Consider the following 13,845-nt stretch of genomic DNA (forward strand, 5'->3'; position numbering starts at 1 on the left):
ACACCATTTTGTAGCGCTATATGGTTACCTGTTGGTAAATATTTACCGATCGGTGGTCGTGGGCGCCAAACACTGTGCCTAAACTGCCATTGCTCTTGGCAGCACAGGTCCTGTACAATGTGCTGCCGAGAACCAAGATCTTTTGTGCAAATCAAACTTTCATTTCACCTGACGAACAAGAGTTTTGCTCATTTGTCGGGTGATCTGGAAAACATCCAGACTGGACAGACTGTTTCTAGGACTAATGGGTGGCTCAGTGGTGTCGGGGGTTCAATCTCGCCAAGGACAACATCGACTGATGACATGGCACATCCCTCAGTGGGAGGTACATTGTGATTTAAGCTGGAGGAAGGTGTCATGTGTGGTGGTCCAAGGTGGCAAAAGTGTCTATTCCCTGTTCAGAAAGGGTGTCGGCTGGTGACCAGCCAAGTGGGACCTTTCTTCAGCCTGGACCTTATGGGCTGTACCGCCGGTACCGCCCTGACTACAACTTTTATAGTGTTATTTGCATTAATATTATTTCACCTGCCGCAGGTACTGTATTGTAGTTACATAAAGGCTTGACTGGCTCCAAGTCAGGGCAAACACAAAGGATCATTGTATCCAGGAACTAAACCATTTATTCCAGGCAAACAAGTCATTACGTAAATCTGTTTCCGATAAAGTCGGATTAAGCCATAATATATAACGGCAAAACAAAGCTCAAGAGTTATTTCTTGTGTCCAACATTTGTGACTTAAAAGAATCCCTGTGCAAAAAACTGAGTGTCCCTTCAAGAGCAAATCTGATTTATCAATTCAAGCTGCACACAAAAAAATAGTCCTGATGAGGCTGGTGGACTTACTTTGGAAATCTATGATATTAAAGAAATGATTTATAAATCCAGAAATAGAGTGAGAGAGCTTATTAGTCCAAGAGTATTCAATCTCTTCCCTCCCACCCAGCCTGATTGACAGCTGCAGCTTGTAGTGAGCTGTGTGAGATCCCTGCAGCAGCAGGGAGGAGGGACACTGAGGAGCTGTCAATCAGGCTGGATGAGTGGAGACTGAGTTTAAACTCTCAGAAAGCATCATATAGCCATTCTAAAATGGACTAGTAAATCAGTGCACCAGCCTCATCAGGTCTAAGGAATCTATTTAGTAATAAATTGCCCTTTTTGTTGTGAGATCTGGTGTTCGGGCGCACTCACACTGGTATATGACAAAAAAGATTGCATACGGATGGCATATACAGACACTCATTCCACTTTTCTGGATGAGAGTTTTCAGTCCAAATGCTCTCAAACGTTGTGACACTGTATGACATGGCAGATCCTTACCCTGTTCAGTGCTCAACCGCAGAGCAATTCCAGCTGCAGTGATGAAACGATTGCACATGGAGATTCTCTGCATTATCCTGTCCTCTCTCGCATTTGTATTTGGAGGGCGACCAGCCTTCTTGGAGGACATGAAAGAGTTTGTGATGTAAAGATGCAATATTCTCAAAATCACAGACTAGGAATGACCAATTTCTCTTGCTATGTCTGATAAGGTCACCCCTTTGACCTTTATCTGGACAACCTGCTGCCGGAGGGTTTCAGTCACATTGGAACGGCACACCATTTTTGCAAAGTCAGTAGAAACTGGATGTCATCTCCTGTGTACATTCAATATGTCCACCTCCGACGAACTTACAAGCACGTTATTATTTTTTCACTTAGATGTTTGCTTCATCGAGTACAATCCAAATCCAAAAGGGCTAGAGAGATATTACATCTTCATCATGGATGTCCTGATGGGAACGGTGAGAGTAAAAACGGATCAGGGCTCGTTCACACGAGAGTATAACATGGCTGGGGGCTACTTTCCTGGAGTTTTTGTACTTTTTACTCTCGATGTTTTTCTTTCCTCCAGGGCTTTATGGAGTTCACATATATGTTTTATGGATACTACAAGAACACGTCGGTCATTTTCTCTGATTTTTCCTATAACATTCCTCTGGCCTATCTCGTAACGACTCTGATTTATTTTCTTCTCAGTCTGTTGTGGGTTGTCATCAGGTAAGAAAAGTAGAAGCGGCACTCAACCACACATATCATTACCACCCATTCAAGTGATTGGGGCTAAGTTGCAATACCAGATACAACACAGATTCAAGCATTGCACTGTATCTGGAGAAAGAAATATATACATTTGACACTTGAGTAATGTGACACTTGAGCTGACTAAAGTCAGCTGGCCAATCTGTGGACCAAAAGTGGAAGATTTTTACCATATCACTCTATCAAATGCTTGGTATTATGCTTGGTGATATACGGCTCAGCATTGTGCTTGGTGATATACGGCTCGGCATTGTGCTTGGTGATGTATAGCTCGGCATTGTGCTTGGTGATGTACAGCTCGGCATTGTGCTTGGTGATATACGGCTCGGCATTGTGCTTGGTGATGTACGGCTCGGCATTGTGCTTGGTGATGTACGGCTCGGCATTGTGCTTGGTGATGTACGGCTCGGCATTGTGCTTGGTGATGTACGGCTCGGCATTGTGCTTGGTGATGTATGTCTCGGCATTGTGCTTGGTGATGTACGGATCAGTATTGTGCTTGGTGATGTACGTCTTGGCATTGTGCTTGGTGATGTACGGCTCGGCATTGTGCTTGGTGATGTACGGCTCGGCATTGTGCTTTGTGATATACGGCTCGGCATTGTGTTTGGTGATATACGGCTCGGCATTGTGCTTTGTGATATACGGCTCGGCATTGTGTTTGGTGATATACGGCTCAGCATTGTGATTGGGGATGTACAGCTCAGCATTGTGCTTGGTGATGTATGGCTCAGCATTGTGATTGGTGATGTACGGCTCAGCATTGTGCTTGGTGATGTACGGCTCAGCATTGTGCTTGGTGATGTACAGCTCAGCATTGTGCTTGGTGATGTACGGCTCGGCATTGTGCTTTGTGATGTACGGCTCGGCATTGTGCTTTGTGATGTACGGCTCAGCATTGTGTTTGGTGATGTACGGCTCAGCATTGTGCTTGGTGATGTACGGCTCGGCATTGTGCTTGGTGATGTACGGCTCGGCATTGTGCTTGGTGATGTACTGCTCGGCATTGTGCTTGGTGATATACGGCTCGGCATTGTGCTTGGTAGTGTACGGCTCGGCATTGTGCTTGGTAGTGTACGGCTCAGCATTGTGCTTGGTGATGTATGGCAAGCATTGTGCTTGGTGATGTACGGCTCAGCATTGTGGTTGGTAATGTATAGCTAGTCATTGTGCTTGGTGATGTACGGCGCGGCATTGTACTTGGTGACGTACGGCTCAGCATTGTGCTTGGTGTTGTACGACTCGGCATTGTACTTGGTGATGTACGGCTCGGCATTGTGCTTAGTGATGTACAGCTCGGCATTGTGCTTGGTGATGTACTGCTCGGCATTGTGCTTGGTGATATACGGCTCGGCATTGTGCTTGGTAGTGTACGGCTCGGCATTGTGCTTGGTAGTGCACGGCTCAGCATTGTGCTTGGTGATGTACGGCTCAGCATTGTGGTTGGTAATGTATAGCTAGTCATTGTGCTTGGTGATGTACGGCGCGGCATTGTACTTGGTGACGTACGGCTCAGCATTGTGCTTGGTGTTGTATGATTCGGCATTGTACTTGGTGATGTACGGCTCGGCATTGTGCTTAGTGATGTACAGCTCGGCATTGTGCTTGGTGATGTATGGCTCGGCATTGTGCGTGGTGATGTACAGCTCAGTATTGTGCTTGGTGATGTACGGCTCGGCATTGTGATTGGTGATGTAAAGCTCAGCATTGTGCTTGGTGATGTATGGCTCAGCATTGTGCTTGGTGATGTAAAGCTCAGCATTGTGCTTGGTGATGTACGGCTCGGCATTGTGATTGGTGATGTACGGCTCGGCATTGTGATTGGTGATGTACGGCTCAGCATTTTACTTGGTGATGTACGGCTCAGCATTGTGATTGGTGATATATGGCTTGGCATTGTACTTGGTGATGTACGGCTCAGCATTGTGCTTGGTGATGTACGGTTCAGCATTGTGCTTGGTGATGTACGGTTCAGCATTGTGCTTGGTGATGTGTGGCTTGGCATTGTTCTTGGTGATGTACGGCTGGACATTGTGCTTGGTGATGTATGGTTCAGCATTGAGCTTGGTGATGTACAGCTCAGCATTGTGCTTGGTGATGTACGGATTGGCATTGTTCTTGGTGATGTATGGTTCAGCATTGTGCTTGGTGATGTAAGGCTCAGCATTGTGCTTGGTGATGTATGGCTCGGCATTGTGCTTGGTGATGTACAGCTCAGTATTGTGCTTGGTGATGTATGGCTGTAGTTGCTCGGCCATGTAGCTCCCCACGCATTGTTTGTGCTGATGTTACCAGAGGAGGCCTGGACTCTGTAGTTAAGGGGTCAACAGAGCGGTGGTGACTATTTTGCCTTCTCCTCCTCAGCACTCGGCCCCCTACTCTGTAACGTTACATGGTCTCCACTTCATGGCTGAGTTGCTGCGGTTCCTTCCACTTCTCAGTAATATCACTCAGAGGTGATTGGGAAGAATCAGGAGGAGAAAGTCATGAATGGACTTGTTATGAGCACTTTACCACCCATTATGTTACATGTTAGTAAGGACAGATGACATGGTGAGGGGTTGGATGTTATACTCCGGGGGTCGAGGGATCGGATGTTTTACATCGGGGATGAGGAGCCAGATGTTAGACACCAAGGGTTGAGGGGTCGGATGGTATACACCCAGGGGGTGTGGGGGACGGGGGTTGGATTCAATGATTGTGTGAATCTGAAATCATTAAAGGCTCCAAAGTTTGTCTTATTCCTTTTGGATTTTTTTGTGGCAACATTTCTTCTCGGAATTCAGTAACCCAATGAAGCACAATATGAGGGGTCCATACCAGTTGCGATGTCTCAGACAAGAGCCCCTACACTAATACTAAGTATTATGTTTATCACTCTTCTTTCTTCAGATCAGTGCAGGGTTTCAAGCAGAGTTTGGTAACAGAAGACTCCTCAATGGCTAATTACACAGATAAGGTGCTCGCTGGCTGGGATTTCTGCATTAAAGACGAGAAGATCATAAAGCTGAGGCAGAGAAGTATTCGATATGAGTTAAAGGTCAGTGCTTCTTACTGATCCATGCTGCACTATATACAGTCATGGCCAAAAGTGTTGGCACCCTTGATATTGTTCCAGAAAATAAAGTATGTCTCCTAGAAAATGATTGCAATTACATAATTCCAAATTGGACATAACTTCACCCAAAACCCCCAAAATGAGCCTGATAAAATTGTTGTCACCTTTTCAAAATTGTGGGTAAACAACTTTGTTTCAAGCATGTGATACTTGTTCCAAGTCATCTGTGGCAAGTAATAAGTGCGGGCAATATGAAAATCCCACCTGAAACCAGATAAAAAGGGGAGAAATTGACTCAATCTTTGCATTGTGTGCCTGTGTGTGGACCCTAACCATGGAGAACAGAAACAGAGAACTGTCTGAGGACTTGGTAACCAAAATTATTGAAAAATATCAACAATTTCAAAGTTACAAGTCCATCTCCAGAGATCTTGATGTTCCTTTGTGCATGGGGCACAACATAATCAAGACGTTTACAACCCATGGCATTGCAGCTAATCTCCCTGGACATGGAAAGCAGAGAAAAATTGCTGAAAGGTTGCAACGCAGGATAGTCCGGATGGTGGCTAAGCCCAAATCAAGTTCCAAAGAAATTCAAGCTGTCCTGTAGGTTCAAGGGGCATTAGTGTCAGCATGAACTATCCGTCCACATTTGAAAGAAATCAAACATTATAGAGGAGACCCAGGAGGACTGCACTGCTGATACAGACACACAAAAAAGCTGGACTGTAGTTTACCAAAATGTGCGTGAGTAACCAAAATCCTTCTGGGAAAGCATCTTGTTGACAGATGAGATCAAGATAGAGCTTTTTGGTAAAGCACATCATGCTACTGTTTACCGAAAATGGAATGAGGTCTACATAGAAAAGAGCACAGGACATACAGTCAAATATAGTGGAGGGTCAAAGAAGTTTTGGGCTTGTTTTGCTGCTTTTGGCACTGGGGGCCTTGACTGTGTGCAAGACATCATGAAATCTGAAGATTACCAAAGGATTTTGGGTCACAATGTTGTTCCCAGTGTCAAAAAACTGGGTCTGCATCCTAGGTCACGGGTCTTTCAGCAGGACAATGACTCCAAACACTTCATGAAGCCTCTAGAAATGGATGGAAACAAAACGCTGGAGAGTTCTGAAGTGGCAGGAATGAGTCCGGATCTAAATACCATTGACACCTGTGGAGAAATCGTAAAATTGCTGCTGCAAGAAGAGAAGATGCCTTCAAACATGAGACCTGGAGACGTTTATAAAGAAGAGTCCAAAATTCCAGGTGTAAGAAGCTTGTGGACGGTTATAGGAAGAGAGTGGTTGCAATTATTTATTCCAATGTGTAAAGGGTGTGCAGCCAAATACCCTGTTTCCCCGAAAATAAGACACTGTCATAGTGATTTTTTCGGGGCAAAAAAAATTATGTCTTATTTTCAGGTGGTGTCTTATTCTCGAGGAGACATGGCTGATGGTAATTTTACCCTTCCCAGATCTCCCTGTGATCTCCCAGCAGGTGTGCTGCACGCCTCCCCTGCGTCTGGCCGACACACATACTTCAGATCACACACACACACACCACATAGCATACACTCATTTAGACACACTCACACATCAGATAGCATACACTCATATAGACACACACTCACACATCAGATAGCATACACTCATATAGACACACACTCACACATCAGATAGCATACACTCATATAGACACACACTCACACATCAGATAGCATACACTCATATAGACACACACTCACACATCAGATAGCATACACTCATATAGACACACACACACACATCAGATAGCATACACTCATATAGACACACACTCACACATCAGATAGCATACACTCATGTCGCGGGCGGAGGAGGGGACGCTGCTCGGGTTCGGCTGCTGCTACTGCTGCTCGGTGGTGGCTCGAGCGGTGGGCCGAATCCCGGGGACTCGAGCGTCGTTCCTCGCCCGTGAGTGAAAAGGGGTTTGGTTTTGGGGATTTATTGTCCGTGACGCCACCCACGGTTGTGGTGAGATTGGTGACACCACCGCTGCTCTGGACGGGGATCCCGGGAGCGATGACAGAGAGCAGCTTGGATGTTGGTTCTCCCCTCCGTGGGTAGGGGGTTGGTTGTCCCGGGGCCCGGTGATGGGGTAGGGATGGATGGCAGGCGGGTTACGGGGCCTGGTGAGGTGCAGGGTCGCGGGGGCAGCGCTGTGCCGCACAGCACGGTGGTACTCACTCAGCCAATCATGAACACAAAGTCTCCGGTAAAACAAACGGCTGGATGGACGGGTCCCACAGACGGCTGCGGTGTTTCTCCGCCCGGCAGGTTGATGGTGACTGCCTTTCCCTGCACCTGTGTAGTGTAGACGGTTCCAATGGGTTCCCACCGGTAACCCGCTCCCCAGCTTGGATATGTGCTGAAGGAGCCCCTTTTGCCCGCAGGCTCTGGCCCTGGGAACTGTAGCCTTGGCGGTGACTGTGTTTCCCTCTAACGGTTGGACTGTTGCCTTCTATCGGGACTTGGCTGCTGGGAAACCCCGGAGGTTCCCTTCGCTAACGGATTTGACAATTTCAGCGGCGACTCCTAGCCTTGTCGGGGTCCGTAAGCCCTGCCGGTTGGTGCTGGCTTCTCTTTGCGTACCGATCCGGTACCGCCGGGCCACCGCCCGTCCACGGTCCTTACGGCTACCTCCAATAGGCCTCTCCTGCAGACAGTCACCACCGTCTGCCAACCTTGCTGTTCCATCCGGGCCACACACCCGGACCAACTTCAGACTGCTCATTTACCACCTCACTTCTCCACTTCCAAACTAATCTGCTCTGCTTTTCCCGCCTCCAGGACTGTGAACTCCTCGGTGGGCGGGACCAACCGCCTGGCCCACCCCCAGGTGTGAACATCAGCCCCTGGAGGGAGGCAACAAGGATTTTTGTTTGACTTAGGTGTGCCTGACCGGGGTGTGTTGGTGTAGTACCTGTGACGTCCTGGTTTGTCCAGGGCGCCACATTCCCCCTTAGTAAAATGCAGACCGTCCGCGGGCTGCCCGTCCATCACCGGTTTTATTTTCACAACTGAAAAGAGATAAAACGGTAACACATAATACAAGTATATTAACTCTTCCCACATCGGGAGGCACATTTCTTAAACGTTGCTAACGGTAAAGACTTCCGCTCCCTCCCACCCAAGCAACCTGGCCCTGATGCTGCCCCTAAGCAAATGGGCAGCACCCCTTGAACCCAGTCCAGCACAAGTTACCCGAGCGGGTTCTGTCCTTTTCAGGGGACCCATGTCCATGGGGAACCCCTGAAACCCCCGGAGGATCGCCACCGGTTGCGGTAGTGGCGGGCCTGGGCCATCTCTTTTCTCCAGGCCCATCCTCCAAATCAGCCTCTCCGGAGGCGGCAACGGTAAAGCCATAAAAACATATCTATTTACACACCACAAGTTCGTGGTTGCCCTGTCAGTTCTCGGGCTTGTCCGTAGCAGTTTCTACGCATTGGGTTGTAAACAGTCCCCACGGGGACAACAGTTGCCGGCAACGACCGGTTCTAATCAGGGTTGGTCAATCAGGTAACATCTTCGGTTTATTCTTTCTTATCATTCACAAACTTTCAAAACGGTACTTTGGTGGTCCCAACGGGGACAACTTGCAGCGGGCCTCCGCTGACCTCACGGTGCACTTTCGTCCTCCTCACCCGGCTCTGGGTGGAAGAACACGGGCACCAGCCCCTCCAGCGCATAGCAGGCGCGGCGAGGAAGGGCCGCCCGATACCCGTTATTTCCGCTCCGTGGGATGTAAGTGGCCTCCATGCCATGCAGGGCGACGACTCTCTCATCCTCCTCCGAAACGGGCTCGGTATCAGGCCCGGAGTAACTATCATCTGTACCTATGCCGGACAGGTTGCCGCCAGCTGCCGCAGTCTCCGGGCTACCTTCCCTTTCGGATGCCGTGACGAAGGGGCGTACGTCAGACGGACCAGCAGTAGTGCGGTGCACGGGCAGGGAAGACAGAGGCTGCATGGGGTCAGGGGTAGACCGGGTCCCTCAGCCGCAACGGCCGGTCCCTCGGGGACACAGGGGCGTAGGTCACTCACCAGCTCCTCCATCATTGCTTCCATTCCATACACCCGGGCGACTGCAGCTACCTCCTCCACCTCCGCGGTCCATTGTTCCATCAGTATGCATATCTGACTTCAGTAGTGTCGGCAGATCCCTGCCGTTCGGGCCCTCAGCCACGCCGCTGTTCCAGGCACCGGCTCGGTAGCCTCCGCATAGCTGGGTGGGGCAGACATCCTCTGCAGGGCTCAGCGGATCGCGGGGTCCCGGCATCCCTACTCGTATAGCCACGAGCTACATGCGGCCAGACGCCATCAGTCCCCCTTAGTCTTTTTCCGGCTCCTCCTCCGCAGGGGCGGGGTTTTGATTTTCGCGCCTCCACTGCTCGAGGAGACGCTCGAGCAGGGACTTTTCGCGCCCAAGATGGTGGCTTCTGAAATTTTTTGGCCGGGCACCTCCGGCAGTCACAAGGCGCACCTCTACCAGACGGCAGAGCGGTAACATCCTGTTCGTGACGCCAAGTTTTCGCGGGCGGAGGAGGGGACGCTGCGCTCTCCCACTGCTCGGGTCCGGCTGCTGCTGCTGCTCGGTGGGGGCTCGAGCGGTGGGCCGGATCCCGGGGACTCGAGCGGCGTTCCTCGCCCTTGAGTGAAAAGGGGTTTGGTTTTGGGGATTTATTGTCCGTGACGCCACCCACGGTTGTGGTGAGATTGGTGACACCACCGCTGCTCTGGACGGGGATCCCGGGAGCGATGACAGGGAGCAGCTTGGATGTTGGTTCTCCCCTCCGTGGGTAGGGGGTTGGTTGTCCCGGGGCCCGGTGATGGGGTAGGGATGGATGGCAGGCGGGTTACGGGGCCTGGTGAGGTGCAGGGTCGCGGGGGCAGCGCTGTGCCGCACGGCACGGTGGTACTCACTCAGCCAATCATGAACACAAAGTCTCCGGTAAAACAAACGGCTGGATGGACGGGTCCCACAGACGGCTGCGGTGTTTCTCCTCCCGGCAGGTTGATGGTGACTGCCTTTCCCTGCACCTGTGTAGTGTAGACGGTTCCAATGGGTTCCCACCGGTAACCCACTCCCCAGCTTGGATATGTGCTGAAGGAGCCCCTTTTGCCCGCAGGCTCTGGCCCTGGGAACTGTAGCCTTGGCGGTGACTGTGTTTCCCTCTAACGGTTGGACTGTTGCCTTCTATTGGGACTTGGCTGCTGGGAAACCCCGGAGGTTCCCTTCGCTAACGGATTTGACAATTTCAGCGGCGACTCCTAGCCTTGTCGGGGTCCGTAAGCCCTGCCGGTTGGTGCTGGCTTCTCTTTGCGTACCGGTCCGGTACCGCCGGGCCACCGCCCGTCCACGGTCCTTACGGCTAGCTCCAATAGGCCTCTCCTGCAGACGGTCACCACCGTCTGCCAACCTTGCTGTTCCGTCCAGGCCACACACCCGGACCAACTTCAGACTGCTCTTTTATCACCTCACTTCTCCACTTCCAAACTAATCTGCTCTGCTTTTCCCGCCTCCAGGACTGTGAACTCCTCGGTGGGCGGGACCAACCGCCTGGCCCACCCCCTGGTGTGAACATCAGCCCCTGAAGGGAGGCAACAAGGATTTTTGTTTGACTTAGGTGTGCCTGACCGGGGTGTGGGGTGTGTTGGTGTAGTACCTGTGACGTCCTGGCTTGTCCAGGGCGCCACACTCATATAGACACACACTCACACACCAGATAGCATACACTCATATAGACACACACTTACACATCAGATAGCATACACTCATATAGACACACACTCACACATCAAATAGCATACACTCATATAGACACACACTCACACACCAGATAGCATACACTCATTTAGACACACACTCACACACCAGATAGCATACACTCATTTAGACACACACTCACACATCAGATAGCATACACTCATATAGACACACTCACACATCAAATAGCATACACTCATATAGACACACACTCACACACCAGATAGCATACACTCATTTAGACACACACTCACACATCAGATAGCATACACTCATATAGACACACACTCACACATCAGATAACATACACTCATATAGACTCACACTCACACACCAGATAGCATACACTTATATAGACTCACACTCACACACCAGATAGCATACACTCATATAGACACACTCACACATCAGATAGCATACACTCATATAGACACACACTCACGCATCAGATAGCATACACTCATATCATATAGACACACTCACACACCAGATAGCATACACTCATTTAGACACACACTCACACATCAGATAGCATACACTCATATAGACACACACTCACACATCAGATAGCATACACTCATATAGACACACTCACACATCAGATAGCATACACTCATATAGACACACACTCACACACCAGATAGCATACACTCATATAGACACACACTCACACATCAGATAGCATACACTCATATAGACACACACTCACACATCAGATAGCATACACTCATATAGACTCACACATCAGATAGCATACACTCATATAGACACACTCACACATCAGATAGCATACACTCATATAGACACACACTCACACACCAGATAGCATACACTCATATAGACACACACTCACACATCAGATAGCATACACTCATATAGACACACACTCACACACCATATAGCATACACTCATATAGACACACACTCACATGTCAGATAGCATACACTCATATAGATACACACTCACATGTCAGATAGCATACACTCATATAGACACACACTCACATGTCAGATAGCATACACTCATATAGATACACACTCACATGTCAGATAGCATACACTCATATAGACACACACTCACATGTCAGATAGCATACACTCATATAGACACACACACAACACACATCAGATTCCATATCATTCCTCCCTGTGATCTCTGTGCAGCACGCTGTCCTCCCCTGCATCTGACACTCACACATCAGATAGCATACACTTATATAGACTCACACTCACACACCAGATAGCATACACTCATATAGACACACACTCACACATCAGATAGCATACACTCATATAGACACACTCACACATCAGATAGCATACACTCATATAGACACACTCACACATCAGATAGCATACACTCATATAGACACACACTCACGCATCAGATAGCATACACTCATATCATATAGACACACACTCACACACCAGATAGCATACACTCATTTAGACACACACTCACACATCAGATAGCATACACTCATATAGACACACACTCACACATCAGATAGCATACACTCATATAGACACACTCACACATCAGATAGCATACACTCATATAGACACACACTCACACACCAGATAGCATACACTCATATAGACACACACTCACACATCAGATAGCATACACTCATATAGACACACACTCACACATCAGATAGCATACACTCATATAGACTCACACATCAGATAGCATACACTCATATAGACACACACTCACACACCATATAGCATACACTCATATAGACACACACTCATATGTCAGATAGCATACACTCATATAGATACACACTCACATGTCAGATAGCATACACTCATATAGACACACACTCACATGTCAGATAGCATACACTCATATAGATACACACTCACATGTCAGATAGCATACACTCATATAGACACACACTCACATGTCAGATAGCATACACTCATATAGACACACACACAACACACATCAGATTCCATATCATTCCTCCCTGTGATCTCTGTGCAGCACGCTGTCCTCCCCTGCATCTGACACTCACACATCAGATAGCATACACTTATATAGACTCACACTCACACACCAGATAGCATACACTCATATAGACACACACTCACACATCAGATAGCATACACTCATATAGACACACTCACACATCAGATAGCATACACTCATATAGACACACTCACACATCAGATAGCATACACTCATATAGACACACACTCACGCATCAGATAGCATACACTCATATCATATAGACACACACTCACACACCAGATAGCATACACTCATTTAGACACACACTCACACATCAGATAGCATACACTCATATAGACACACACTCACACATCAGATAGCATACACTCATATAGACACACTCACACATCAGATAGCATACACTCATATAGACACACACTCACACACCAGATAGCATACACTCATATAGACACACACTCACGCATCAGATAGCATACACTCATATCATATAGACACACACTCACACACCAGATAGCATACACTCATTTAGACACACACTCACACATCAGATAGCATACACTCATATAGACACACACTCACACATCAGATAGCATACACTCATATAGACACACTCACACATCAGATAGCATACACTCATATAGACACACACTCACACACCAGATAGCATACACTCATATAGACACACACTCACACATCAGATAGCATACACTCATATAGACACACACTCACACATCAGATAGCATACACTCATATAGACTCACACATCAGATAGCATACACTCATATAGACACACACTCACACACCATATAGCATACACTCATATAGACACACACTCACATGTCAGATAGCATACACTCATATAGATACACACTCACATGTCAGATAGCATACACTCATATAGACACACACTCACATGTCAGAT

General features: G+C 48.3%; 1 protein-coding gene across 1 annotated transcript in view; it reads left to right on the forward strand.

The window, feature by feature from the left end:
* The window catches only part of TMC4 (transmembrane channel like 4), a 58,721-nt gene that overhangs the window by 20,327 nt on the left and 24,549 nt on the right, over positions 1 to 13,845 (forward strand). Inside the window, exons 5-7 of the mRNA XM_075328897.1 lie at positions 1,700 to 1,782; positions 1,893 to 2,038; positions 4,973 to 5,120. Coding sequence (XP_075185012.1) covers positions 1,700 to 1,782; positions 1,893 to 2,038; positions 4,973 to 5,120 — 377 coding nt within the window. The remainder of the gene's footprint in view (positions 1 to 1,699; positions 1,783 to 1,892; positions 2,039 to 4,972; positions 5,121 to 13,845) is intronic.

Source organism: Anomaloglossus baeobatrachus, chromosome 11 (assembly GCF_048569485.1).
Source record: "Anomaloglossus baeobatrachus isolate aAnoBae1 chromosome 11, aAnoBae1.hap1, whole genome shotgun sequence".
In the NCBI taxonomy this organism is placed as follows: Eukaryota; Metazoa; Chordata; class Amphibia; order Anura; family Aromobatidae; genus Anomaloglossus; species Anomaloglossus baeobatrachus.